This window comes from Muntiacus reevesi, chromosome 9 (assembly GCF_963930625.1).
Source record: "Muntiacus reevesi chromosome 9, mMunRee1.1, whole genome shotgun sequence".
Classification (NCBI taxonomy): domain Eukaryota; kingdom Metazoa; phylum Chordata; class Mammalia; order Artiodactyla; family Cervidae; genus Muntiacus; species Muntiacus reevesi.
Genome location: NC_089257.1, coordinates 29834628 through 29859964, shown reverse-complemented (window position 1 = coordinate 29859964; position 25337 = coordinate 29834628). Strand labels below are relative to the sequence as shown.

General features: G+C 37.6%; 1 protein-coding gene across 1 annotated transcript in view; it reads right to left on the bottom strand.

Annotated features, from left to right (window-relative positions):
• The window catches only part of DCDC1 (doublecortin domain containing 1), a 423479-nt gene that overhangs the window by 13479 nt on the left and 384663 nt on the right, over positions 1–25337 (bottom strand). The window contains exons 33-35 of the mRNA XM_065944379.1: positions 21363–21499; positions 19906–20085; positions 2439–2589 (exon numbers count right to left, since the gene is read on the bottom strand). Of these exons, the coding sequence (XP_065800451.1) occupies positions 2439–2589; positions 19906–20085; positions 21363–21499 (468 nt within the window). The remainder of the gene's footprint in view (positions 1–2438; positions 2590–19905; positions 20086–21362; positions 21500–25337) is intronic.

Sequence of the window (25337 nt, the reverse complement as noted above, 5' to 3'; positions counted from 1 at the left end):
TCAGATATGTGTTAACATTCTTTGGATTTCTACAGAACGGCAGTTGCTAGAGAGGGCTTCCTTCCAAGCTTTTTATAAAGCCTGAATTGGAAGCTAACCTAGAAGTAGTCTAAAAATTGAACCCACTGAAAAGATGGTAAACACAGCATTGAGAACCGTGTTCAGAGTTGAAGACAAATGGCATAAAGCACTCTTTTAATTTTGTTAGGGGTTTGTGTGAAAGACACCATTCTAACAGTGTCTGATTTGTTTTGCCAAAACAAATCCATTTTTCAAAGACCAAATGTGATTCTTTGGTGGCTTTCACATGCTGAATGTTTTTACATTATAGTACATAAAATAAGTTATTATTAGGTGTTTAGTTTTGAAAGTCCCAAGCTGCCTTATTTTGTACTACATACTTAAGTCAGTAGGTCACAGAAAAATTATGAACAGAATGATTCATTAAATGTCCCTTCACAAGAGTATATATATACATGTATATATATGCTAGTAGCATCTCTCTTTCTTTTCTAAAGCATTCTGAGTGTTTAGATTTCTATCAAATGATTGTTTCTCATTTAATTATTTCAGGAAAAACAATAAAATGGCAGTTCATATAATAAAATAACTTTCTAATAGCAACTAAGTTAGACTCTCCGCTATCAATTAGATTTTCTAGAACATATATCACCCACTGAAAAGATCTTAGACAATTGGGGGAAACCACTAACACTTTCACCATTAAAGGAATATGAGGACCCGTTTTAAGAGGGGAAGAAACAGCTCTTTCACATCATAGTAATCGATGTGGTTAAAGAACTGAAGATGCAAAAATGAATGTCTATATAGCCTTGTCAAAGGTCTACAGAGCTAATAAGGAAGAAAATGGTAGGAAGAGTAATGTTTGCATTTTCAGTTTTCTCTTTTCTTTTTCCAGTTTTTATCGGTAACAAGCTTGCTTCTGGGAAGGTAGCCTACATTTCTTTCCGTGTTTTGGATACCTCTCTGGCTAGGTGGACTGTTACTTATCTGAAAGGCCCAATGAATACAATGGGGCCAGGAGGGCGAGGTCCAGGAAACAGGCCATCCCAAGAGTACAAAAGATTAAGCATAAATAACGAAAGGACTGGGAAGTTACCTTCTACCACACCACTTGTTTCCTTACTATTCAATTACTTCAAGTGTGTTCATATACTTAACTAGATCCAAAACTCTTTCAGGGAAGGAACTCTGGCTTACATTTCTTTTATTGGCTATGGAATACAGAAAGCTATCAATTAGTACGTCCTGTTAAGAACGACATCACTGGTTCATTCTAAGTAATTCTTTTAAATAATTACATAGTGAGGGTCACCAAGAACTGGGGTGAGGGGTAATGGTGAATGATGGGGACAAATACAAAGAATATAAAGATTAATGCCCTTCTTTGATATAGGATGGTCCTGGGGGAATCTCAGAATAGTGTTAGGCATCCCAATAAATCCTTGTCTTCCTGAATTTTAGTTTTCATTCCCATATTTTTGCCCCTTCTAGGCTAAGTGTAAAGATAGGATTAAAACTGTTTTAAATTTTTTTGGTTTCTATACCTTATATATGACATAGTAATAAAAATGTTATGGTGACTTTTAAAAGAGATAACCTAACATTAGTTATTTTTAAAGTCCCAGGTAATTCATTTCTAATTTTTTTTTTTTCCACATCACATGGCATGTGAGATCCTAGTTCCCTGGACCAAGGATTGAAACTATGCTCCCTGCAGTGGAAGCACAGAGTCTTAACCACTGGACTAATATGGATGTCCCCTGAATCTTCTGATTTCTTTAAAAATGTTATCAATGTTTTTCAGGATATCCTGAAAATTCTGTTTTGTTAATGTAGACTTACCCCAGAAAGGGGTTTTAAATTCCTCAGGATAAGTAGGATGAAAAACAAGAATTGGTTTAATACCAAATGTTGTGTTCTCTTCCATTTCTAACATTTATCAAAAAAAGTAGTTGAAAGACAGACAAGATAATAAACAAGCATATATTTACTTACTAGTAAACAAAATAAATCTGTAAAGTATATATTTGTTTTTTAAAGAAACATTAAGTTTTAAATAACTTGTAAAGTAGGAAACCCTCACTTTCCTCAGGGTTCATGCTAAAAAATGAATACCTTCAAAGGAGGCCTTTTAGAATTTCTACAACTAAAGCCCCTTGGATAAAACTCAAGACTAACAGAACTTTCGTTGAATGCTTTAGATCAAACAGTGTCAACAGTGAGCTTCCAGCAAATAAATATGGAATTTAACTTTAGTAATATGGTGTACAAAAGTGTGGAGTAGGACAGTCATTAAAAATCATCATGATGGGATATAAAATTCAGTAAAAAAAAAAGAAAAAAAGCTCTTTGAAGAAACAAGTGAATGCTTTAATTCTTCAAAAACATGATGGAAAAGAAATCATCACCCATACCTTGTTGAGTTCTAAAGCTTCGCCCTGTAGACACGCAGATGACCATGTCTCGCTCTATGTCATCCCACGAGTGAATTGGCTCTCCGCTGGGGGTGTACAGTGCTCTGGCCAGGTGGGCCAGCTTGAGACGAGAGGAGCAGTCATTCAGCAGCTGAAATGCAGAGAGACACGTGCGGCTGGGTGTGGGATGTCACGATATGTTTAAGTATTAAAGAATCAACTCCTTGAAGAGAACTATTATCGTGATATAAGTATTCATTTTATTTATAATTGCTGGAAAGTGGTATACTCTGTAGCAAAGGGAACTCTACTCAATACTCTGTAATGACCTATATGGGAAAAGAATCTTAAAAACAGAAAGAGTGGATATATGTATATGTCCTGACTCACTTTGCTGTGTACCTGAAACTAACACCACATTGTAAATCAACTATACTGATAAAAATTTAAAAAGAAAAGAAAGAGGTATAGAAGGAGATGAGAAGGGTTTACAAATGTTCCCTAATGCAGTTAGACAGTGAGGAACTTCAGTGCTTGTCAGTGGATTTGTCCTTGTTATTCTCTTCAGTTAAGTTCAGTCGCTCAGTCGTGTCTGACTCTTTGTGATCGCATGAACCGCAGCACGCCAGGCCTCCCTGTCCATCACTAACTCCCGGAACTTATTCAAACTCATGTCCATCGAGTCGGTGATGCCATCCATTTCACCCTCTGTCAACCCCTTCTCCTCCCGCCTTCAATCCTTCCCAGAATCAGGGTCCTTTCAAATGAGTCAGTTCTTTGCATCAGGTGGCCAAAGTATTGGAGTTTCAGCTTCAATATCAGTCCTTCCAATGAACACACAGGACTGATCTCCTTTAGGATGGACTGGTTGGATCTCCTTGCAGTCCAACGGACTCTCAAGACTCTTCTCCAACACCACAGTTCAAAAGCACCAGTTCTTCAGTGTTCAACTTTCTTATAGTCCAACTCTCACATCCATACATGACCACTGGAAAAACCATACCCTTGACTAGATGGACCTTTGTTGACAAAGTAATGTCTCTGCTTTTTAATGTGCTGTCTAGGTTGGTCATAACTTTCCTTCCAAGGAGTAAGCATCTTTTAATTTCATAGCTGCAATCACCATCTTCAGTGATGTTGGAGCCCCCCAAAATAAAGTCTGCCACTGTTTCCATTGTTTCCTCATCTGTTTGCCATGAAGTGATGGGACTGGATGCCATGATCTTAATTTTCTGAATGTTGAGTTTTAAGCCAACTTTTTCATTCTCCTCTTTTACTTTCATCAAGAGGCTCTTTAGTTCTTCTTCACTTTCTGCCATAAGGGTGGTGTCATCTGCATATCTAAGATTATTGTTATTTCTCCTAGCAATCTTGATTCCAGCTTGTGCTTCCTCCAGCCCAGAGTTTCTCATGATGTACTCTGCATATAAGTTACACTGTTCTCTATTTTTCCATATAGAAGAGACTCCTTGCTGTTTAAGAAATGGCTCAGTGTGAAAGATCTTGATTTGAAGAATCTATATTTGTCAGAATAGCTCAATTTTTTTTCCACAATGAGCAAGGCGCTAGAAGGACAAAGGCACTGACCTGGTTCTGGCCTCTGTCTGACCTCAGACAAGTCAGGCAATGTGCCTACGAAAGAGTCTCTTCAACTATAAAATCAAAGATTTGGTTTAATACCTCTTGGATTCCAGGATTCTATTATCATCAAAGGTTTTTTTTTTTTAATTGGTAAATTAAAAAGCTATCTGTTAGAGCCTAATTCAGTTTCTTTCAATTTTCCTTGAAACAGTAAAAAAACACACGTACAGATGCAAAGTGTCAACAGGTTTAAAGAAGATCACTCGACCTGTTGTCAGACCCCTGACAGTGTTTCCATTAGTGTGAATAGACTTTAAGACAGAACATATAAGCAAGCAGGAAGAAAGTAAGACATTTCCATACACTTGCTTGTATGACTTTTACCTATCATCCAGGCCGGACAGCAACTCTCCCAAAATGAAAGAGCCAGCTTGGCATGAGCCCCAGTCACCTAACACTTCTTTTTATGTATCAAATTAGGGGCTACAACTCACAGCAATTGAGTTGTAGAACTGGGCAACTTATGGCATCTTTCATCTGGAAAATGGTTCAGAAATATGAAAGAAGACAAGAGAGTGATGAGATAATGCAATTCAGGGACTGAATTTTTCACCCAGTATTTTGAGCAAGGGATGGATGCACTGAATTGAGCAGTAACAAATTATCCCAGAATACATTCCCATCTGTAGAGGGGGTAGTCAGGCAGGAGCAGTGGGAGAACAGACTTAAATGCAGTCCTACACCCTTTGCTGAATAATAGCCAGTCAGCAGCAATTTGATTCTGATTTCAGGATCTACAGGAGGATCCTACAGCTCCCAAGTCAAAATTTAGGGGAACAAAAGAGAACTAATGTCTCCAGTCAAGAGAGCTCTCCTTGTACAAGAAGATATAAATAGAAAAATGAACCTCAGCAGTAAGTGGATTGTGAAAATATTCTACAACATAAACAGTATCTGTAAACAAGGTGAGGAGATTTTTTAAAAAGATTTACAGCACAAATACATTTCAGAGTGTCTGTATTGTGCTTCCCCAAATTTTAATAAAATATGACTTCCACAGACACACACACACACAGAAGTGAGATGACAACAGCTTAAAGGAAAGGAGCATTGCTGAGATACAGGCAGAGATGATGATGGTGATGGTGATGAGCATAATAATAGTAGCAGTTTAAATTTACTGGCACATTTCTATGGGCTAGAAACTTATCTAAAAGTTTCTAAGGATAATCTAATTTTATTCTGTGGGAATAATTATTATCCTTTTTTTATTGGTGAGAAAAATGGAGAACAGAGAGGTTAAATATCATAACCAAGGTCACACAGCTGGTAAGAGAAGAAACAGAGTTTTAAATTGATATGAATGGAGAGCTGAATGAGAGGCAAGGAAATGAAAGATTCAGTAGTAGAATTAAATTGTCTTAAAAGCAGAAAAAAGGAGACTGAATATTGTAGAAAATCAGATTGTATTAGAGAGGATTAGGTTGAGAAAATCTCCTAGGATATAGAGGAAGGATAAGACAAAATTTATGAGAGAAAAGTTAAACATTTGTCACATCAGGACATCAGATATTAAACCTATACAATATAGGTATTAGTGGAGAAGAATTCAGAATATATTAAACTTAAGGAATTATTAAAAAAAAAAACAGAAGAAAATCTTCTTCTTTCAAACATATCTTCATATCAAATAGGTTAACCCAAGATAAGGCAAAGTTAATGAAAAAATGACTAACATTTAACTTTAACTGGGTTAAAAGTATGAATTTCAGACAAACGGGAAAATTCAGTTGTGTTTAGACCTGTTTTCTGCAACAATGATTACTAAAGAAAATGGAGGAGAATCAATGAACCTTTTAGGGGAAAAGGTTTCAGTGTAAGAATTCAGTATCCAGCTAAATTATTACTTTGGTTACAGGAAACAAAAGATATTCTTATGTGTAGAAAAACTCAGAAACCATCACTCAGATACATTTCAGATTATTAAAAAAATGAATGAAATTCCTTCACCATGGAAAAGTCATAGTATAAAGTGACTAATATTAAGCAATAAGATCACTAGAACATGATACAGCTGTTATAAAAAATTGTTAGAAAATAAATCAGTTTAAAATTTTAAAATAAGTCTTTATAGGGAAAGTAAAAATGTAAAACATCACTAAAAAGGATAATGGGAAAGGAAAAAAAAAAGCATTCCAACTTTCCAGCTATTTATGGAGGGAAAAGATCCTGTTTCTTCTTTTTTCCATTGTTAAGAATATTTAAGACCTTCTAGAACTACCACCCCAAAAAGACGTCCTTGTCATTATAGGGGACTGGAATGCAAAAGTAGGAAGTCAAGAGACACATGGAGTAACAGGCAAATCTGGCCTTGTGGTACAAAACGAAGCAGATGAAAGGCTAACAGAGTTTTACCAAGAGAACGCACTGGTCATAGCAAACACCCTCTTCCAACAACACAAGAGAAGACTCTACACATGGACATCACCAGATGGTAAATACCAAAATCAACTGATTATATTCTTTGCAGCCAAAGATGGAGAAGCTCTACACAGTCAGCAAAAACAAGACCGGGAGCTGATTGTGGCTCAGATCATGAACTCCTTATAGCCAAAATCAGACTGAAATTGAAGAAAGTAGGGAAAACCACCAGACCATTTGGGTATGACCTAAATCAAATCACTTACAATTATACACTAGAAGTGATAAATTGATTCAAGGGATTAGATCTGATAGAGTACCTGAAGAACTATGGACAGAGGTTCATGATATTGTACAAGAGGCAGGGATCAAGATCATCCCCAAGAAAAAGAAATACAAAAAGGCAAAATGGTTGTCTAAGAAGGCCTTACAAATAGCTGTGAAAAGAAGAGAAGCTCAAGGCAAAGGAGAGAAGGAAAGATATACCTTTTTTGAATACCAAGATACACCCATTTGAATGCAGAGTTCCAAAGAATAGTAAGAAGAGATAAGAAGGCCTTCCTCAGTGATCAATGCAAAGAAATAGAGGAAAGCAATAGAATGGGAAAGACTAGAGATCTCTTCAAGAAAACCAGAGATACCAAGGGAACATTTCAGAAAAAGATGGGCTCAATAAAGGACAGAAACTGTATGGATCCATCAGAAGCAAAAGATATTAAGAACAGGTGGCAAGAATACACACAGAAGAACAATACAAAAAAGATCTTCAAGACCGAAATAATCACGATGGTGTGATCACTCACCTAGAAACAGACATCCTGGAATGTGAAGTCAAGTGGGCCTTAGGAAGCATCACTACGAACAAAGCTAGTGGAGGTGATGGAATTCCAGTTGAGTTATTTCAAATCTTAAAAGATGATGCTGCACTCAATATACCAGCAAATTTGGAAAACTCAGCAGTGGTCACAGGACTGGAAAAGGTCAATTTTCATTCCAATCCCAAAGAAAGGCAGTGACAAAGAATGTTCAAACTACCACACAACTGCACTCATCTCACACGCTAGCAAAGTAATGCTCAAAATTCTCCAAGCCAGGCTTCAACAGTATGTGAAGCATGAACTTCCAGATGTTCAAGCTGGATTTAGAAAAAGCAGAAGAGCCAGAGATAAAATTGCCAACATCCAATGGATCATTGAAAAGGCGAGAGTTCCAGAAAAACATCTACTTCTGCTTCATTGACTATGCCAAAGCCTTTGACTGTGTGGATCACAACAAACTGTGGAAAATTCTTAAAGAGATGGAATATCAGCCACCTGATCTGCCTCTTCAGAAATCTGTATGCATGTCAAGAAGCAACAGTTAGAACTGGACATGGAACAACAGACTGGTTCAAAATTGGGGAAAGAGTACATCAAGGTTGTATATTGTCACCCTGCTAATTTAACTTCTATGCAGAGTACATCATGCAAAATGCCAGGCTGGATGAAGCACAAGCTGGAATCAAAACTGTTGGGAGAAATATAAAAGATATGCAGATGACACCACCCTTATGGCAGAAGCAAAGTACTAAAGAGCCTCTTGATGAAAGTGAAAGAGGTGAGTGAAAAAGTTGCCTTAAAACTCAATATTCAGAAAACTAAGATCATGGTATCTGGTCCCATCACTTCATGGCAAACAGATGGGGAAACAACAGAAACAGTTAGAGACTTTATATTCTTGGGCTCCAAAATCACTGCAGATGGTGACTGCAGCCATGAAATTAAAAGATGCTTGCTCCTTGAAAGAAAAGCTATGACCAACCTAGACAGCACATTAAAAAACAGAGACATTACTTTGCCAACAAAGGTCCGTCTAGTCAGGGCTATGGTTTTTCCAGTAGTCATGTATGGATGTGAGAGTTGGACTATAAAGAAAGCTGAGCACTGAAGAATTGATGCTTTTGAACTGTGGTGTTGGAGAAGACTCTTGAGAGTCCGTTGGACTGCAAGGAGATCCAACCAGTCAATATTTCAGGAAATCAGTCCTGAATATTTATTGGAAGGACTAATGCTGAAGTTGAAACTCCAATGCTTTGGCTACCTGATTCAAAGAACTGACTCACTGGAAAAGATCCTGATTCTGGGAAAGACTGAAGGTGGGAGAATAAGGGCGACAGAGGATGAGATGGTTTCATGGCATCACCGGCTCAATGGACATGAGTTTGAGTAAACTCCGGGAGTTGTTGTTGGACAAGGAAGCCTGGAATGCTACAGTCCATGGGGCTGCAAAGAGTCGGACATGACTGAGCGACTGAACTGAACTGAATTGAAGGATATTTATTTTTACTATTATTTTTGTTGTTGTTCAGTCATTCAGTCATGCCCAACTCTTTGAAACTACTTGGACTGCAGCATACCATACTTCCTTGTCCTTCATTATCTCCCAGAGTCGATTCTTAACGAAAGTAATTAATAGCCTAACACAGCTATAGTGAAAACTTCTGTAGGATGATTTTAAGGTGCTGAAGTGCAATTCCAAAATTCAACTATAAAAATCAACAGGGCTTCCCTGGTGGCTCAGTGGTAAAGAATCTGCCTGCCAATGCAGGAGAAGTGGATTCGATCCCTAGTCCGGGAAGGTTCCACATTATATGGAGCAACTAAGCCCACGTATTGAGCCTGTGCTCCAGAGCCCAGGAAACTAATGACTGAGCCCACAGGCTGAAACTGCTGAAGCCCACAGGCACTGGAGCCCACGCTCTGCAACAAAAGCCACCTCGGTGAGGCCACGCACCTTAACTAAAGAGTAGCCCCTACTTGCCTCAACCAGAGAAAAGCCTGGGCAGCAATAGCTGAAGACCAGTACAGCCAAAACAAATGAATCAATAAATGAAGTTTTTAAAAATATGGACAGGCAAAGATAATTAAGTAAAAAGTGAAAAGTACAACAATAGGAAACTCCTGTCAGATATTAAAATATATTAAAGCTATAATAATTCTAAAAGTATTAGATAGCTTAAAAGAAGATACTAATAAGAATTCAGTGTATATAACTATAAAGTTTGTATTCCAACTCAATGGGAAGAACAAAAATGATTATTCAGTAAGTAGGGCTGAAATAGTGGAGCCCATTATACAGAGTGAAGTAAGCCAGAAAGATAAACACCAACATAGTATAATACATATATATGGAATTTAGAAAGATGGTAACAATAACCCTATATGCAAGACAGAAAAAGAGACACAGATGTATAGAACAGACTTTTGGACTCTGAGAGAAGGCGAGGGTGGGATGATCTGAGAGAATAGCATTGAAACATATATATTATCAAGCGTGAAACAGAACGCGAGCCCAGGTTGGATGCATGAGACAAGTGCTTGGGGCTGGTGCACTGGGAAGACCCAGAGGGATGGGATGGGGAGGGAGGTGGAAGGGTGATTAAGGATGCGGAACACATGTAAATCCATGGCTGATTCATGTCAATGTATGGCAAAAACCACTACTATATTGTAAAGTAATTAGCCTCCAACTAATAAAAATAAATGAAAAAAAAAATAATAAAGCAGAGAAGATAGCTTCACTGAAATTTTACACCAGAAAAAAGTTTTACCCAGTTTAAAAAGTAAGAGGGAATGAGACAATTATAAAAATCTTAAGAAAAAATCAGATGAATCTTTATATGACAGGAAACAATGAAAGTCGCTCAGTCGTGTCTGACTCTTTGCAACACCATGAATTGTAGCCCACCAGGCTCCTCTATCCATGGAATTCTCCAGGCAAGATACTGGAGTGGGTAGCCATTCCCTTCTACAGGGAATTTTCCTGACCCAGGGATCAAACCCAGGTCTCCTACACTGCAGGATATTCTTTACCATCTGAGCCACCAGGGAAGTCTTATATCATATAAAGATAGTAAAATACTATTGGAACTTGAAAAATTAAGAAAAAACTTAAAACATACATTAATTTCTGCACATTAAAAAGTCTCTCAGACATCATAGCAAATTGGAAATTTGTCATAAAAAATCTGACAAAGTTATGCATAATAGGCTTATTGCCATAGAAAAAGACAATTTATATTAGTGTGAAAAATATTCACAGACTACTAATAAATGGTAAAAACAAAGCAAAACAAATAAAAATCACTGTTACAAGTAATTAAAGACATATAAATTGAAACACGGATATAACATTCTCTCCTGTCAACTTGCAAATACATATTTCTAAGTGACTGCAATTAGCATTGTTGATTACTCATGTAAACAGCATGTTAGTAGGAACTCTCATTCAAACTTGTGGGAGCATCAGTTGCTGAAATATTCCTAGAAAACAATCTGGTGATAGCTGTTAAAATTCTCCAACACATCTACATAATTTGACCTAGAAATTCTTCTAAGAACTTATTTGGCAGAGATAATCAGAAATTTTGAAAGGATTTATGTGTAGATATGTTATTTGGATTATGTTTTATGATAGCAAAGTTAGAAACAATCTAAATGGCAAACAATAGAAAATTGGATCAGTAAGTAATAATCCAACCATTTGATAGAACATGATGATGCCACTGAAAATAATGTTTGTTAAAGAATATTAAATTATGCAGTCAAAAAGTCACAAGAGCTTGTTTGGTGAATAATTACATACATCAATGTAATCTAACATGATGACAATGGCAAAAAATGTATAAATACATAGAAACCATGTGAATAGACCTACTAAAATTATAATAATTGTGGTTATTTGTGGGAGTCAGAATTTTCATTTCCTTCTTGGTGCTTTTTCTTTTTCTAAATTTAATGCAAAAATGACTGTATGCTGTTCTACAATTAGAACAATAATCTATTATTCCAATAATCCAAAATTTCATAGTATGAAACAGATTCATATGGTTTCATGCAGTTTTGCAGTTTTTCTAAATTTTCCATAGTAATAGCCGCCCTCTTCTGCTTAGGATGCCAAAACGAATACCACCAGTTCTGGAGGCTGCTAAGTCAAGACCAAGCTGTGGTTTGATCCTGTTTCTGGTGAGAGCTCCTCCTGGCTTATAGACAGCTGCCTTCTTGTAGTGTTCGCATATGATGGGAGAAGAGAGAGAAATCTCTCTTTTTCTCTGCTTCTAAACCCACACATTATTTCAGGTTAAGGCTTCACCTTTAAGGTCACTTAACATTAATTACCTCTTCAAAGCCCTGTCTCCAAATACAATCACATCGGAGGTTAGGATTTTAGCATAAGTGGGGGGAGGGGAATCACAATTCAGTCCTAGCAGCTATTATTATGTATTTCCCGTACCCCCCCCCCCCCGCCCCCGCAACCCCGCCCCAAGGCAACCAAAGAGTAGAGAATTGAGTTTCTACCTGGACTGGGAGAAGTGGGGCGCTGTCCTAGAAATACATAGATAGGTCTCTGGAAGAAATTCCTGCAGCTTGAAAAAACCCTGACGTTGCAGCTAAGTCACTTCACTCCTGTCCAACTCTTTGTACCAGATTGCAGCCCACGAGGCTCCTCTGCCAATGGATTTCTCCAGGCAAGAATACTGGAGTGGGCTGCCGTTTCCTTTTCCAGGGGATTTTCCCAACCCAGGGATCAAACCCGGTCTCCTATATTGCAGGCAGATTTTTTACTGCCTGTGTCACTCAGGAAGGCCCTGAAAAAAAAATCCTACATAAGGATAACTCTTATACTTTCCCCTGAAGTGAAGTGAAGTCGCTCAGTCGTGTCCAACTCTTTGCAACCCCATGGACTGTAGCCCACTAGGCTCCTCTGTCCATGGGATTCTCCAGGCAAGAATACTGGAGTGGGTTGCCATTTCCTTCTCCAGGGGATTTTCCCGACCCAGGGATCGAACCCAGGTCTCCCGCATTGCAGGCAGACGCTTTAACCTCTGAGCCACCAAGGAAGCCTGTGTATTTTTTTTAAAAATTTCCCCTGCTTTACCACTAAAATGTCACTAGTCTATAGAAACTGTGTTTTCTGTTTATAATTAAGTGCATGCCTTCATGCTAAATTGCTAAACTCATGCTAAATTACCTGTCATGTCCTACTGTTTTCGACCCTATGGACTGTAGCCCATCAGGCTCCTCTGTTCATGGGATGCTCCAGGCAAGAATACTAGAGTGGGTTGCCATGCCCTCCTACAGAGGATCTTCCTGACCCAGGGATCGAATCTGCATCTCATGTCTCCTGCACTGGCAGGCAGGTTCTTTACCACTAGCGCCACCTAGAAAGCCCATTATAATCAAGTGAATGAGTGTTATTTAATAGAAACATATACTAACTACAAGCAGGAGTTAAATCTATAGGTGTTTCACTTGGTTTTCACAAAGATCTATTTTACGTCAGACTCAGTTAATGAGTTCATAAAAATCTTAAAAAAAAATAAATTTGGGAGAAAAGAAGACATTTCAGTACAATTAGGTTCTAAAATGTCCAGTTAACTTTTGACCTTTAATGACGTTCTTAATTCTCAACTTTTCAAATATATGTAAATTTACTCAAGTTCTTCCTTTAAAGTGGGTAATATAAATTACATGTTTAAATTCTGCAATAACAAAAGCTCATAATAAAAGAACAATATTCTTTACATAATTCTTCACCTATATTGTGAGTTTTCATAGACCCAGCACTCTCAGGGTGGTGCACATGGGCACCACAGAACTATTTCATATACCCTGAGGACATGAGGTACTTCCCTCTACAAATTAAAAAAAAAATCTGTTTCTCATTCATTCAGCTTCCACTCATGCATTCAGAACTATGCTTGGCTGTGAGAAAGCACATTGGTTTTGAAATTCTGTGGAAATGGAAAGATATTGCAGGGATGGGAGAAGACAGATGCTACAGGACCATAGAAGGAGGGGCTTGGACAGTCATAAATCAGAGAACTAGGATGGCCCTGAAGAAAGAACCACTAACCCTGGGGGCGGGGGCGGGGGTGCACTGATGACAGATGACCCTGCATCAGTTGGAGACAAAAGATGCTCCAGCCACGTTCAAAGACTGGGTAGGAAGAATGTGGTTAAATCATCCAGAATAGCCGCAGCAGTGAAAGAAGTTGAGGGAAAACCTGCATTAGTGGAATTCAAACACCATCTGGGGGTTTCATTGTAGAAAGTAGAGGGAAGCACTCTGAAAAGCATTCTGTTCCTCATTCTCCAGGTAAAAGTACCAGCCACTGAAACTCTGAGCTTCTCTGGAATTGGCATTGTTAGCCAGATTCACCCAGTAAAATCTGAACCCTACTTTTCCTGTAGTTTCACACCCACAGTGTATTTTCCTGGAGTATTCTTTACAGGCTGATAGCCTGAAAAGAAACATTTCTAATTGATCATGAAGAATCTCTAACAGATCCCTAAAAACAAAAACAGAATGGAAAAGGAAAGAGATTAGAAAGAGCATTTTTTTAATAAAAGAAAAGAAGAATATGAAGGAGGCTTTCTAGACATTGCCTAAGTATCCTCCTATACACCGAGGCTACATTCAGTTCAGTTCAGTTGCTCAGTCATGTCCGACTCTTTGATACCCCATGAATTGCAGCACTCCAGAACTCCCTGTCCATCACCAACTCCCGGACTTTACCCAAACCCATGTCCATTGAGTCGGTGATGCCATCCAGCCATCTCATCCTCTGTCGTCCCCTTCTTTTCCTTCCCCCAATCCTTCCCAGCATCAGGGTCTTCTCCAATGAGTCAACTCTTCGTATCAGGTGGCCAAAGTATTGGAGTTTCAGCTTCAACATCAGTAAACACCCAGGACTGATCTCCTTTAGGATGGACTCTTGCAGGCCAAGGGACTCTCAAGAGTCTTCTCTAACTCCACAGTTCAAAAGCATCAATTCTTCGGTGCTCAGCTTTCTTTATAGTCCAACTCTCACATCCATACATGACCACTGGAAAAACCATAGCCTTGACTAGATGGACCTTTGCTGACAAAGTAATGTCTCTGCTTTTAAATATGCTATCTAGGTTGGTCATAACTTTCCTTCCAAGGAGTAAGCGTCTTTTAATTTCATGGCTATAATCACCATCTGCAGTGATTTTGGAGCCCCCAAAAATAAAGTCTGACACTGTTTCCACTGTTTCCCCATCTATTTCCCTTGAAGTGATGGGACCAGATGCCATGATCTTAGTTTTCTGAATGTTGAGCTTTAAGCCAACTTTTTCACTCTTCTCCTTCATTTTCATCAAGAGGTGTTTTAGTTGCTGTTCACTTTCTGCCATAAAGGTGGTGTTGTCTGCATATATGAGGTTATTGATATTTTTCCCGGCAATCTTGATTCCAGCTTGTACTTCCTCCAGCCCAGCATTTCTCATGACGTACTCTGCATATAAGTTAAATAAGCAGGGTGACAATATATAGCCTTGATGTACTCCTTTTTCTATTTGGAACCAGTCTGTTGTTCCATGTCCAGTTCTAACCATTGCTTCCTGACCTGCACACAGGTTTCTCAAGAGACAGGTCAGATGGTCTGGTAGTCCCATCTCTTTAAGAATTTTCCACACCTTATTGTGATCCGCATAGTCAAAGGCTTTGTCATACTCAAAAAAGCAGAAATGGATGTTTTTCTGGAACTCTCTTGCTTTTCCCATGATCCAGCAGATGTTAGCAATTTGATCTCTGGTTCCCTACGTTTTCTAAAACCAGCTTGAACATCTGGTAGTTCACGGTTCATGTATTGCTAAAACCTGGCTTGGAGAATTTTGAGCATTACTTTACTAGCATGTGAGATGAGTACAATTGTGTGGTAGTTTGAGCATTCTTTGGCATTACCTTTCTTTGGGATTGGAATGAAAACTGACCTTTTCCAGTCCTGTGGCCACTGCTGAGTTTTCCAAATTTGCTGGCATATTGAGTGCAGCACTTTCACAGCATCATCTTTCAGGATTTGAAATAGCTCAACTGGAATTCCATCGCCTCCACTAGCTTTGCTCATAGTGATGCTTCCTAAGGCCCACTTGACTTTACATTCCAGGAAGTCTGTTTCTAAGTGACTGATCACACCATTGTGATTATCTGGGTCATGAAGATCTTTTTTGTACAGTTCTTCTCCGTATTCTTACCACCTCTTCTTAATATCTTCTGCTTCTGTTAGGTCCATACCATTTCAGTCCTTTATCGAGCCCATCTTTGCATGAAATGTTCCCTTGGTATCTCTAATTTTCTTGAAGAGATCTCTAGTCTTTCTGATTCTGTTGTTTTCCTCTATTTCTTTGCATTGATTGCTGAGGAAGGCTTTTTTTATCTCCCCTTGCTATTTTTTGGAACTCTGAATTCAGATGGGGTATCTTTCCTTTCTCCTTTGCTTTTCACTTCTCTTCTTTTCACAGCTATTTATAAGGTCTCCTCAGACAGCCATTTTGCCTTTTTGCATTTCTTTTCCATGGGGATGGTCTTAATTCCTGTCTCCTGTACAATGTCATAAACCTTCGTCCATAGTTCATCAGGCACTCTGTCTATCAGATCTAGTCCCTTAAATCTATTTCTGACTTTCACTGTGTAATCATAAGGGATTTGATTTAGGTCATACCTGAATGGTCTAGTGGTTTTCGCTACTTTCTTCAGTTTAAGTCTGAATTTGGCAATAATCATGATCTGAGCCACAGTCAGCTTCTGGTCTTGTTTTTGCTGACTGTATAGAGCTCTTCCATCTTTGGCTGCAAAGAATATAATCAATCTGATTTCAGTGTTGACCATCTGGTGATGTCCATGTGTAGAGTCTTCTCTTGTGTTGTTGGAAGAGGGTGTTTGCTATGACCAGTGCGTTCTCTTGGCAAAACTCTATTAGCCTTTGCCCTGCTTCATTCTGTACTCCAAGGCCAAATTTGCCTGTTACTCCAGGTGTTTTCTGACTTCCTACTTTTACATTCCATTCCCTTATAATGAAAATGACATCTTTTTTGGGTGTTAGTTCTAAAAGGTCTTGTAGGTCTTCATAGAACCATACAACTTCAGCTTCTTCAGCATTACTGGTTGGGGTATAGGCTTAGATTACCGTGATATTGAATGGTTTGCCTTGGAAATGAACAGAGATCATTCTGTCATTTTTGAGATTACATCCAAGTACTGCATTTCAGACTCTTCTGTTGACCATGATGGCTACTCCATTTCTTTTAAGGGATTCCTGCCCACAGTAGTAGATATAATGGTCATCTGAGTTAAGTTCACCCATTCCAGCCCATTTTAGTTCGCTGATTCCTAGAATGTCTATGTTCACTCTTGCCATCTCCTGTTTGACCACTTCCAATTTGCCTTGATTCTTGGACCTAACATTCCAGGTTCCTATGCAATATTGCTCTTTATAGCATCGGACCTTGCTTCTATCATCAGTCACATTCACAACTGGGTATTGTTTTTGCTTTGGCTCCATCCCTTCATTCTTTCTGAAGTTATTTCTCCACTGATCTCCAGTAGCATATTGGGCACCTACTCACCTGGGGAGTTCATCTTTCAGTGTCCTATCATTTTGCCTTTTCATACTGTTCATGGGGTACTCAAGGCAAGAATACTGAAGTGGTTTGCCATTCCCTTCTCCAGTGGACCACACTCTGTCAGACCTCTCCACCATGACCCGTCTGTCTTGGGTGGCCCCACACGGCATGGCTTAGTTTCATTAATTAGGCCACATTAATCTCCTCCAAACATTGGCTTTACTATGCCATTACCTTATTCAGAGACAACTAGTGGCTCATGTGCTTTAGTCTGGGGTAGTGTAATGGACTGAATTGTGTCGTCTCCAAGACTCATAGGTTAAGACACATTTGAGCGCTCTCCCTCTCTACATAAGCACAGAGGAAAGGTTGTGTGAGCACACAGTGATGAGAAGTCAGCCATCTGCCACACAGAAAGAGAGTCCATATCAGAAACCAACCCTGCTGGTACCTTGATCTTGGAATTTCCAGCTTCCAGAAGTGTGAGAAATATATTTCTGTTGTCTAGGCCACCCAGTCTGTGGTTTTTTGTTATGGAAGCCCACGTAGACCATACAGAGTATATGGTGTCCACCATACATGCTTTTAAACAATCTCTCCAGTTGTTGGTATCTCTCCTTATTTCTTAGTTCAAGTACCACTTATTAATACTTATTTGGTTTATGAATCTAACACCCATACTTCTGCGTGTGCTGCTCCTCATCCTTATTAATACTTTTTCTGCCTAAATGTTGACTTTTCCCCATTTACCAAATTCCATCAGAGGTCCTGATCGAGTCCACTGTGGAGCTTTGTCCTTCACCCCAGGTGGGCACAATGCTCCCTCCTCTGAACTACTATTGAACTTCCTGCGTGTACTACTGATCTGACCTTCATCACATGCTGTTAGTACTTGTCTAAAAGGAGTGTCAGCTTCCTTAGCAAATGCATTTTTCTTACAATCTGTATTCAGCATAACAAAATATGGAACACATAGAAAAACACAAAATAAAGAAATACTGTCTCTATTAGATTACCAGTAATAAGACCATCCAGTAAACACTTCCAAAAATAAAATCCATGCAGTCTTATTCTTTAATGTGTGTGCATACATGTATATAGAGTTCAACTCTATATGCTTTATATTATTCTTCTTTCATTTAGTATATCTTGAACATCTTTATTGTCATTATTCTTTCTAAAGTTGATTTTATTTATAATATCCCATTCTATATTCTATAATTCATTTAACCAACTCCCTATTTGTGTTTATTTCTAATCTTTCTATGCTATAAATAACCTATGGTAAATATTATTATCAAATAAACTTTGCATAAATTCATGAAAATATCCTTGGGATAAGATTTTATAATAGAAGTGCATTTTCTTATGATTTGTATAGCCACATGGTCCTGCAAAAAGTTGTGCTCCTATTAACATGAGAGTGCCCATTTCTTTATAAACCTAAGTAAAGCTTGATGTATTTTCAAATGTTTTGCCAGTTGTAAATATGAATGTAATGAGAACAAAGATCATGTGCTATTTTATGTCTCCTATTGCTACCACTACTATTGAGGTTAACCTGTCAATTATACTACACTATAAACTTTTCAAACTCTTTTCACACACATAAATTAGAGTAATAATTTACAGCATCTAGCACAGTGCCCTTTATGTACAAAGTACATAAAAAAATTATATGATCATGGAATAATGTGTGGAGTGCCTTTTATATGCTACCTGAGAGTCACATAAATCCAAAAGTCATTCCTTCACTAGGTATATGTAATTTTTGTAAAAATTATTATAAGTTTTTGCTCTCCTGAGTTTTAAAGTCCATCTTTAATCCTATTGTCCCTGCTCTACTCTTTATTTATTAATCATTTCATATTCCCTCACTAACATATGAGTTCTTGTTGCAATGGTTAGGTACAATTTAATAAATTGTGATTTTCGAAGAAATGTTTCAGCTTTTTTATAGAAATTGTTCTAGGATAGTCTCTCCTGAAAAAGCTCTCATTCATTTTTTAAAAATCCCTTTCTCTTTTTTCATGTATATAAAGTCCCTTTGCTTATATTCCTAGTTTTGAATGTGTTGTCTGCATTTTTCCCTTTCTCAAGCACAGCAAATCTGTTGTCAACTTCTGAGATGTAATTGCTTTCACAGTTCTCATTCAAAGTCCTTGTCAAAGAAGGGTGGTCTCCATCACACTTTGAAATCATCAACTATGAAGGCTGATGATTTCTTCTGCAGTGCCCCTGACACTCTAGGTGCCCCCATCAGCCTCCATGAACTCCTCCAGGCTCATCTGTTGCACTGTCTTGCCTTTTCCTCTATCCTCCACCAACATCTCATCCTTATGTGACTTCCTCTTGTCCCAGAAAAAGTTATAAAAGCATTTCAAAAAATAATAAGAACATTTTTACAATGTATTATAAGATATCACTGCAACAAATAAGAATTTTTGAAATTCTACCAAAATCAATTTCCTAGGTACCTAAAGTTTTTATTTAAAGATGAAGACAAAATACCAAATTTTGGAATTGTATCCTGATATTGCAAACAATAAATGAACTGCTACACATCTTTTCCTTAGTCAGTCTTTTAATTTTGGAAAGTGGAAAGTCTGCCATAATTCTCGGACTCTGGGCATCAAAAATATGACAGATTTCCTCTAGTGAATACTGTGGTTTTCCCCACAGAGAACATATCTAGAGGATAATCACGCTTTTGTGAACTAGGCTTAAAATGAAACAGGAAAACTATTTTAAATTATTTTCAAGTTTAGATTTTACTCTTTGACTGCAGTGGGTTTAACTGTTATTGTTCTCTGCCAGCCAAGTATCATATTCTGGTGCACACATTATGTCATGCAGAGTTGTACTCCAGATTTTCACACACATATATTCATTTAATCATCATCTCAACCCTGTGAGGAAAGTATTACCCTCCCATTTTACAGATGAGAAAATGAGGTTTAGAGAGGTAAAATAATTTGCTTGATCTAACAATCTAGAAATGTCAGAGTTGGCATTTGAACCCAGCTTTATGAAACATTCTCCTTTCACACTAAATTTACCTCCGAAATAGTTTTGCCCCAGGCATAAGTGCCATCTTCAGGTCTGCCTCCATTTAGGTAAATCCATACTCGTTTTGCATTGGGCTGTTTATACAGATTGCTCTGCTTGAATGCTGTATATTTAGGTGCAATGAAAGAATTTCTCTTGGATTGCAGTTCTTGGACCTCAGAAAGGTGTGCCTGTTAAGAAAAGTCCAGAGAATTCCATGGTTAGAGAACTGTCTGTTTAGTGTGTGTGTGTGTGCGCGTGTGTGTGTGTGTGTGTGTGTGTGAAGGATATAATGAAAGACAGGAATATCTTATCATTGTATGTTATGTTGAAAAAACTTTAGGAAATACATTACCATCTCCTATCACTGACTCTTCTGTGATTCCCCTTGCTTCAGTGAATCACTATAGGCAATAATAGCCATTAGAATGGTAACAATAAGGCACTTATTTTGGCAAAGTACTTAACTTTCATTTATAATTTGGAGAAATGAATAGAGATGTGTTTTTGGATTTGTGCATGGTGTTTCTCCTACTGAGTGATTTCTCTGCATCTAACAAATGAGTTTTTTATTAGAGTCACAACATCATTTCCTTTAACCAAGAAATGCTTAAGGGAATGTGCATGACTGTTGTTTAAATCTTTACTCTCTGTCTTTTAAAATACAGCAGCTACCCTTATACTCTGCCAGATCCCTGCCAGGCAGCTTTTCATCCTACTTCAAGCATGTCCTAGTTCAATGCTTTGCATTCATTCCCTGGTCAGTGATTTATCCTTCTTAGCTTGGCAAGAAGTCATATTTCTAGCAATGTCAATTTCTTTTTTTTCTAGTAACCTTGACTTCGGCACACGCCTAAGATTTAGATTGAACACATTTCATGATTTGAGAAACCCTATTAAATAAGAACACATCATTTTGATGAAAAACTTCACAAAGCAAAAAGTTTTCCCAAGTCTCTATCCCCAACTCTCTCTCTCAACAGCTGACCTTTCTTGTCTTGACTTTTTTTATTTCTGGCAATCCTGACTGATTAATCAATTGGACTGAAACTGCTTTTTTGAATTCCTCACTTCTGAATGTCTCCATTGCAATTAGTATTTTGCTCCTTCCTCTTTTTACAGATTGAGACATACCCTTAGGAGTGATGAGCAATGAAGCCATAAGGCTCAACTTGACTACACTTATTATAATTACTTTTGTACATATCCACTGGGCCTTTTTCTCTTCTTTGCTAAGGTCATAATTTCTGGTCTCCATTCAAACAAAACAGATTTTCCAAGGAGCTGCCTGTCTCTTAGATAACTACTCTCCAAATGCCAACTCAATACTTGGCATATGCTTATGTGGTCATAACTGACCAGATGCTGAGAATAAATTAATAGCATAATGTAAAAAATTCAATACTGTAGTTTTAAAAGCTTATAAAAGAGGCTGAGCCTTTAATGTCTGGAGTCCTAAAGAGCGTACCTCTGTATGTCTTATGAGGTCCATGAGTTTAATTTCCTCTTGAGTCTGCTGAGCCCAGCCTCCTTCCACTACCACCAGCCGCATAGGGCTTTTGTTGGGAACCACGGTGGCTGGCTGACGCGCTGCTACCCGCCGCCCTGGGGAAAGAAGTCACTGGAAATGTTGTTTCTGATGATAGGCGTTCAGATTTCAAATAAATTGGTTTGGCTTTCTATGCATAAATCATTCCACTTGGGAGCAGAGGCTAAAATACTAAATATATCATAAAAGCGAAGATGCCTAAGGTAATAAGATCTAACAATGGCTCTTCATATGGGAGCTGGAGGCTTTAAATAGCCAGGATATGCATACTCACTGTACAGATAGAATAGAAAGATAACATGCTGACTTCCACACTGGCCCCAGCCTCTCATCCACGATATGGTTCAGTGGTAATTTAGTCAAATAGAATCCATGACCTATATAGCCCATCATCTCTTCCAGTCATGGAACATATGTTTTGTTCTCTTCACTAATAATAAGCCTTTCCCCCACAATTAGCTTAGCAGCCTGGGGATTAAGTATTTCTAAAATAATATTAACCCAAGAGACAGGAGGCCTTTTTTTTTCTATCTAATAATACCCCGCGAGCACGATTAGTTTCTGACACCTCTGCTGTGTCCTTTGCGCTCTTAAGAAGCTGTAAAAGAGAAAATATTTATTGGAATACTGTATTCTAAAGAATCACAGGCATAAGTTAATAAGTCTGGTGATTTGAATTTATGTATTCTTTCAGCTAGACGACTTTAAATCATCATAAAAGAGGTTTAAAGGTCACACTTACTAAATTGTTTTCTTTTTCTGGGTTGAAGGTATTCTCAGCACTGAGTCTCATACTCAGAGAAGTTGATCTCCCAACTTCTTAAAGTACAAATAATGTTTTCTCTTGTATATCCCTTCTAGAAATTGATGTTGAACACCAGCTATGAGTCAGGCATTGTGCTAGATGGTGCCAATATAAACATGTAGGAGACCAAGCCCTTGCCTCAAAGGCTTACACTTTGGAAAGGAAGGCAAACGTCAAGGAAATGATTACACCAATAATTGATTGTTAAGTGTTTTGCACCCCCGAAGTACAGGGTTTGTTAAAAATCATGTAACAGGCCTTTCTGACGTAGTCTGCTGTGTCAGAGAAGGCTTCTTTGAGAAAGTAACACTTAGATGGTTAAAATAATAGAAATACTGAAATGAAGTTGAGTCCTAATTTTGTTGCCAGGGGACTCTTAACGCACAGGTTTTCATACCCTGACTATGAACACAGCCCTCTGAAAATAACTCAGTATTTGTAGGGGATGAAGCGTTGGTGCTTTTATAGCTCAAGTTTGTGGAAATAGATCCAGTAATAAAAATAGGTGGTAGCAATGACTTTTCAGGGAAATCAGAACTCTACGTACCTTATTATCATTCATATGCAATTTATGGATGTGGAGAAAACATAATTGAATCAACAGCCAATGAATTATAGTGACAATGCCTTTAGCCAGCATACTTTGGAGAAGAACATAGTGGCACCAGAAAAATACATAACACAAATTTATGTTAAATATAGCTTTTAGCTGATTCTATTCATAATGTGCAGGTAGCATTAATTTAGGACACATAAATTCTTATGGATAATATCTCAATAAATATTTTATTTGTAATGCATTTTGAACACTAAAATTTTGCTTAACTAAAGGCAGTTCTCTGATAGCTTATCATTTACACTGTTGAAAGCAAGGATTTGAACATAAAGAAGAGCAAAAAACATTATGCATTATTTGGTATTTGTCAACTTGTTTCTAACGATCTAAGAAAATGAAAGCACTTGCCAGTGCCATTAGCCAGCATGTTTTGGAGATTTATAATGTTTTAAAAGGACATAATGTCATCACAAAAGGTGTAGGTTTGGGGAAAGATTTTCATAGCAAACTATATTATTTATGTAGGTAAGAATAACAAATAGAAACCAAAAAAATGCACTAGATAAATTTAGTTTATTTTCTTATTATATTTTCCTTATTTTCTGTTTTATTCACACGAGATTGGGGAGGGGGTAATCATGTGTGTGTGCTGTGTGCTAAGTCACTTCAGTCATGTCTGACTCTTTGTGACCCCATGGACCATAGTCCACCAGACTCCTCTGTCCATGGGATTCTCCAGGCAAGAATACTGGAGTGGGATAAATCATAACACCTAACTATTAGAGCACATGAGTACTTTGCTGTTCTTTCTGACTATAAATCTCACCTGAATAGCACTCCTCGGGCCTCTTCTTTATCGGGGGCCCATTCTGGTTCAGCACCATACATGCCTAAAAGGATTAGCCCACCTCATTTGGGATTTCAGTTAGCAGTTCTATTTAGCTCTCACACTAAATAAAATGTACCAGCATTGTCTTTATATGTAACAAAGGTGATACTTTGGCCTGATCTGCCAGCCCTCAATTTTGTTTATCAGTTTCTAAGACCCTAAGTGGGAAAATGGACAGCCTTCTCAGGAACCCCTGTTTCAATATTCAGTGAATATTTATTCTGCGCTAAGCATGTATAAATATTTGACATCTATAACTTAATCATAAAAATCGTACAAAGTTATTACTAGTATTTGATTAATATTAGCAAAGATCATGCTTATAAATGAGATGTAAAATCAGCTTAGTACAGTATATGCTCAATGAACATTTGCTGCATTTACCAATGGCTACAATAGTAAGATATAATCAATTTCATCACTATTCATATCTTCCAAACCTCCTCTTTTATCCAATACTCAAGAAGCTCACAATCCAACAGGGACTGCAGTTAACTGAGTTTAAACTTGTTCTTATTTATTCTCATAATCCCAACAATTATTAATAGAAAAGACCATCCTCTGAATAGGTATTTTAATAAGGCCTATTCTGAATTTACATTTAATAGCAGAAAATGTAACAGACAAGATTTATCTAAGAGAAACTACATTAATGAATTCCCCCATAATGGACACCATCTGACCAAATATACTGTTTTCAACAGTGATATTGTAGATGATGCCAACTGAATTTTAAAATGTCGTTTTAATACTGAATTATAATAAAAGTTAAAGACATAATATAAAATCAGAATTCAATAAAAGTAGCTCTGCCAGGTACTATTTTTTAACATTACTTTCAAATGATTTAATTTGATAAAAATTAAAATAGACCTTAGAAAACTCATTGGGGTAAGTGGTTGAAATTCCGGTTATCCTTTAATTAAATAATTCTACAACTACTCAGAGGACAAATAAGAAAGGTATAGAAAAGTTTATAACGTAACAAAGGAGAAACAGTCATATGATCCAGTATATAATAAAATGATAAGGGCTAACAGAAGGGAAGTTCAGGGTATGATAAACCATACTATTCCTGACCTAGAATGTTAGAAAAGTAAGCTGAGAAGTAAATAATGAGAAGCAATCCAAAAGAGCAGGAGAGAGAACTAAATTGTGTCAAAAGTTCAGAGTTAAGAAAGCATGTAAGTTCGGGGGACCACATGGGTGGAGTGGAATGAATAAGGGGAGGAAGAAACTTCCAGAGAACCAGATTATGAAGGACAATATTAAGGACTTTCACTTTTGCCATAAAGATAACGAGGAACTTTGAAAGGTTTTATGCCTGGAGTATTGTAACTCCTTGGTCTTTCTGCATTATCACTCCAGGTCCAGAATGTCAACTTTATGCATAGGATGGATACTACTATCAAGATGGGAGGCAGGGAGACCAGTTAAAAAGCTAGTCCAGTAACCCAAGGAATAGGCAACAATAGTTTGAACTTGGATAATGATAGTAGGAATTAAGGCCATTAGAACTCATTTGAAAACAACAAAAAGAATAAAATACTTAGGAGTATATCTACCTAAAGAAACAAAAGACCTATACATAGAAAACTATAAAACACTGATGAAAGAAATCAAAGAGGACACAAACAGTTGGAG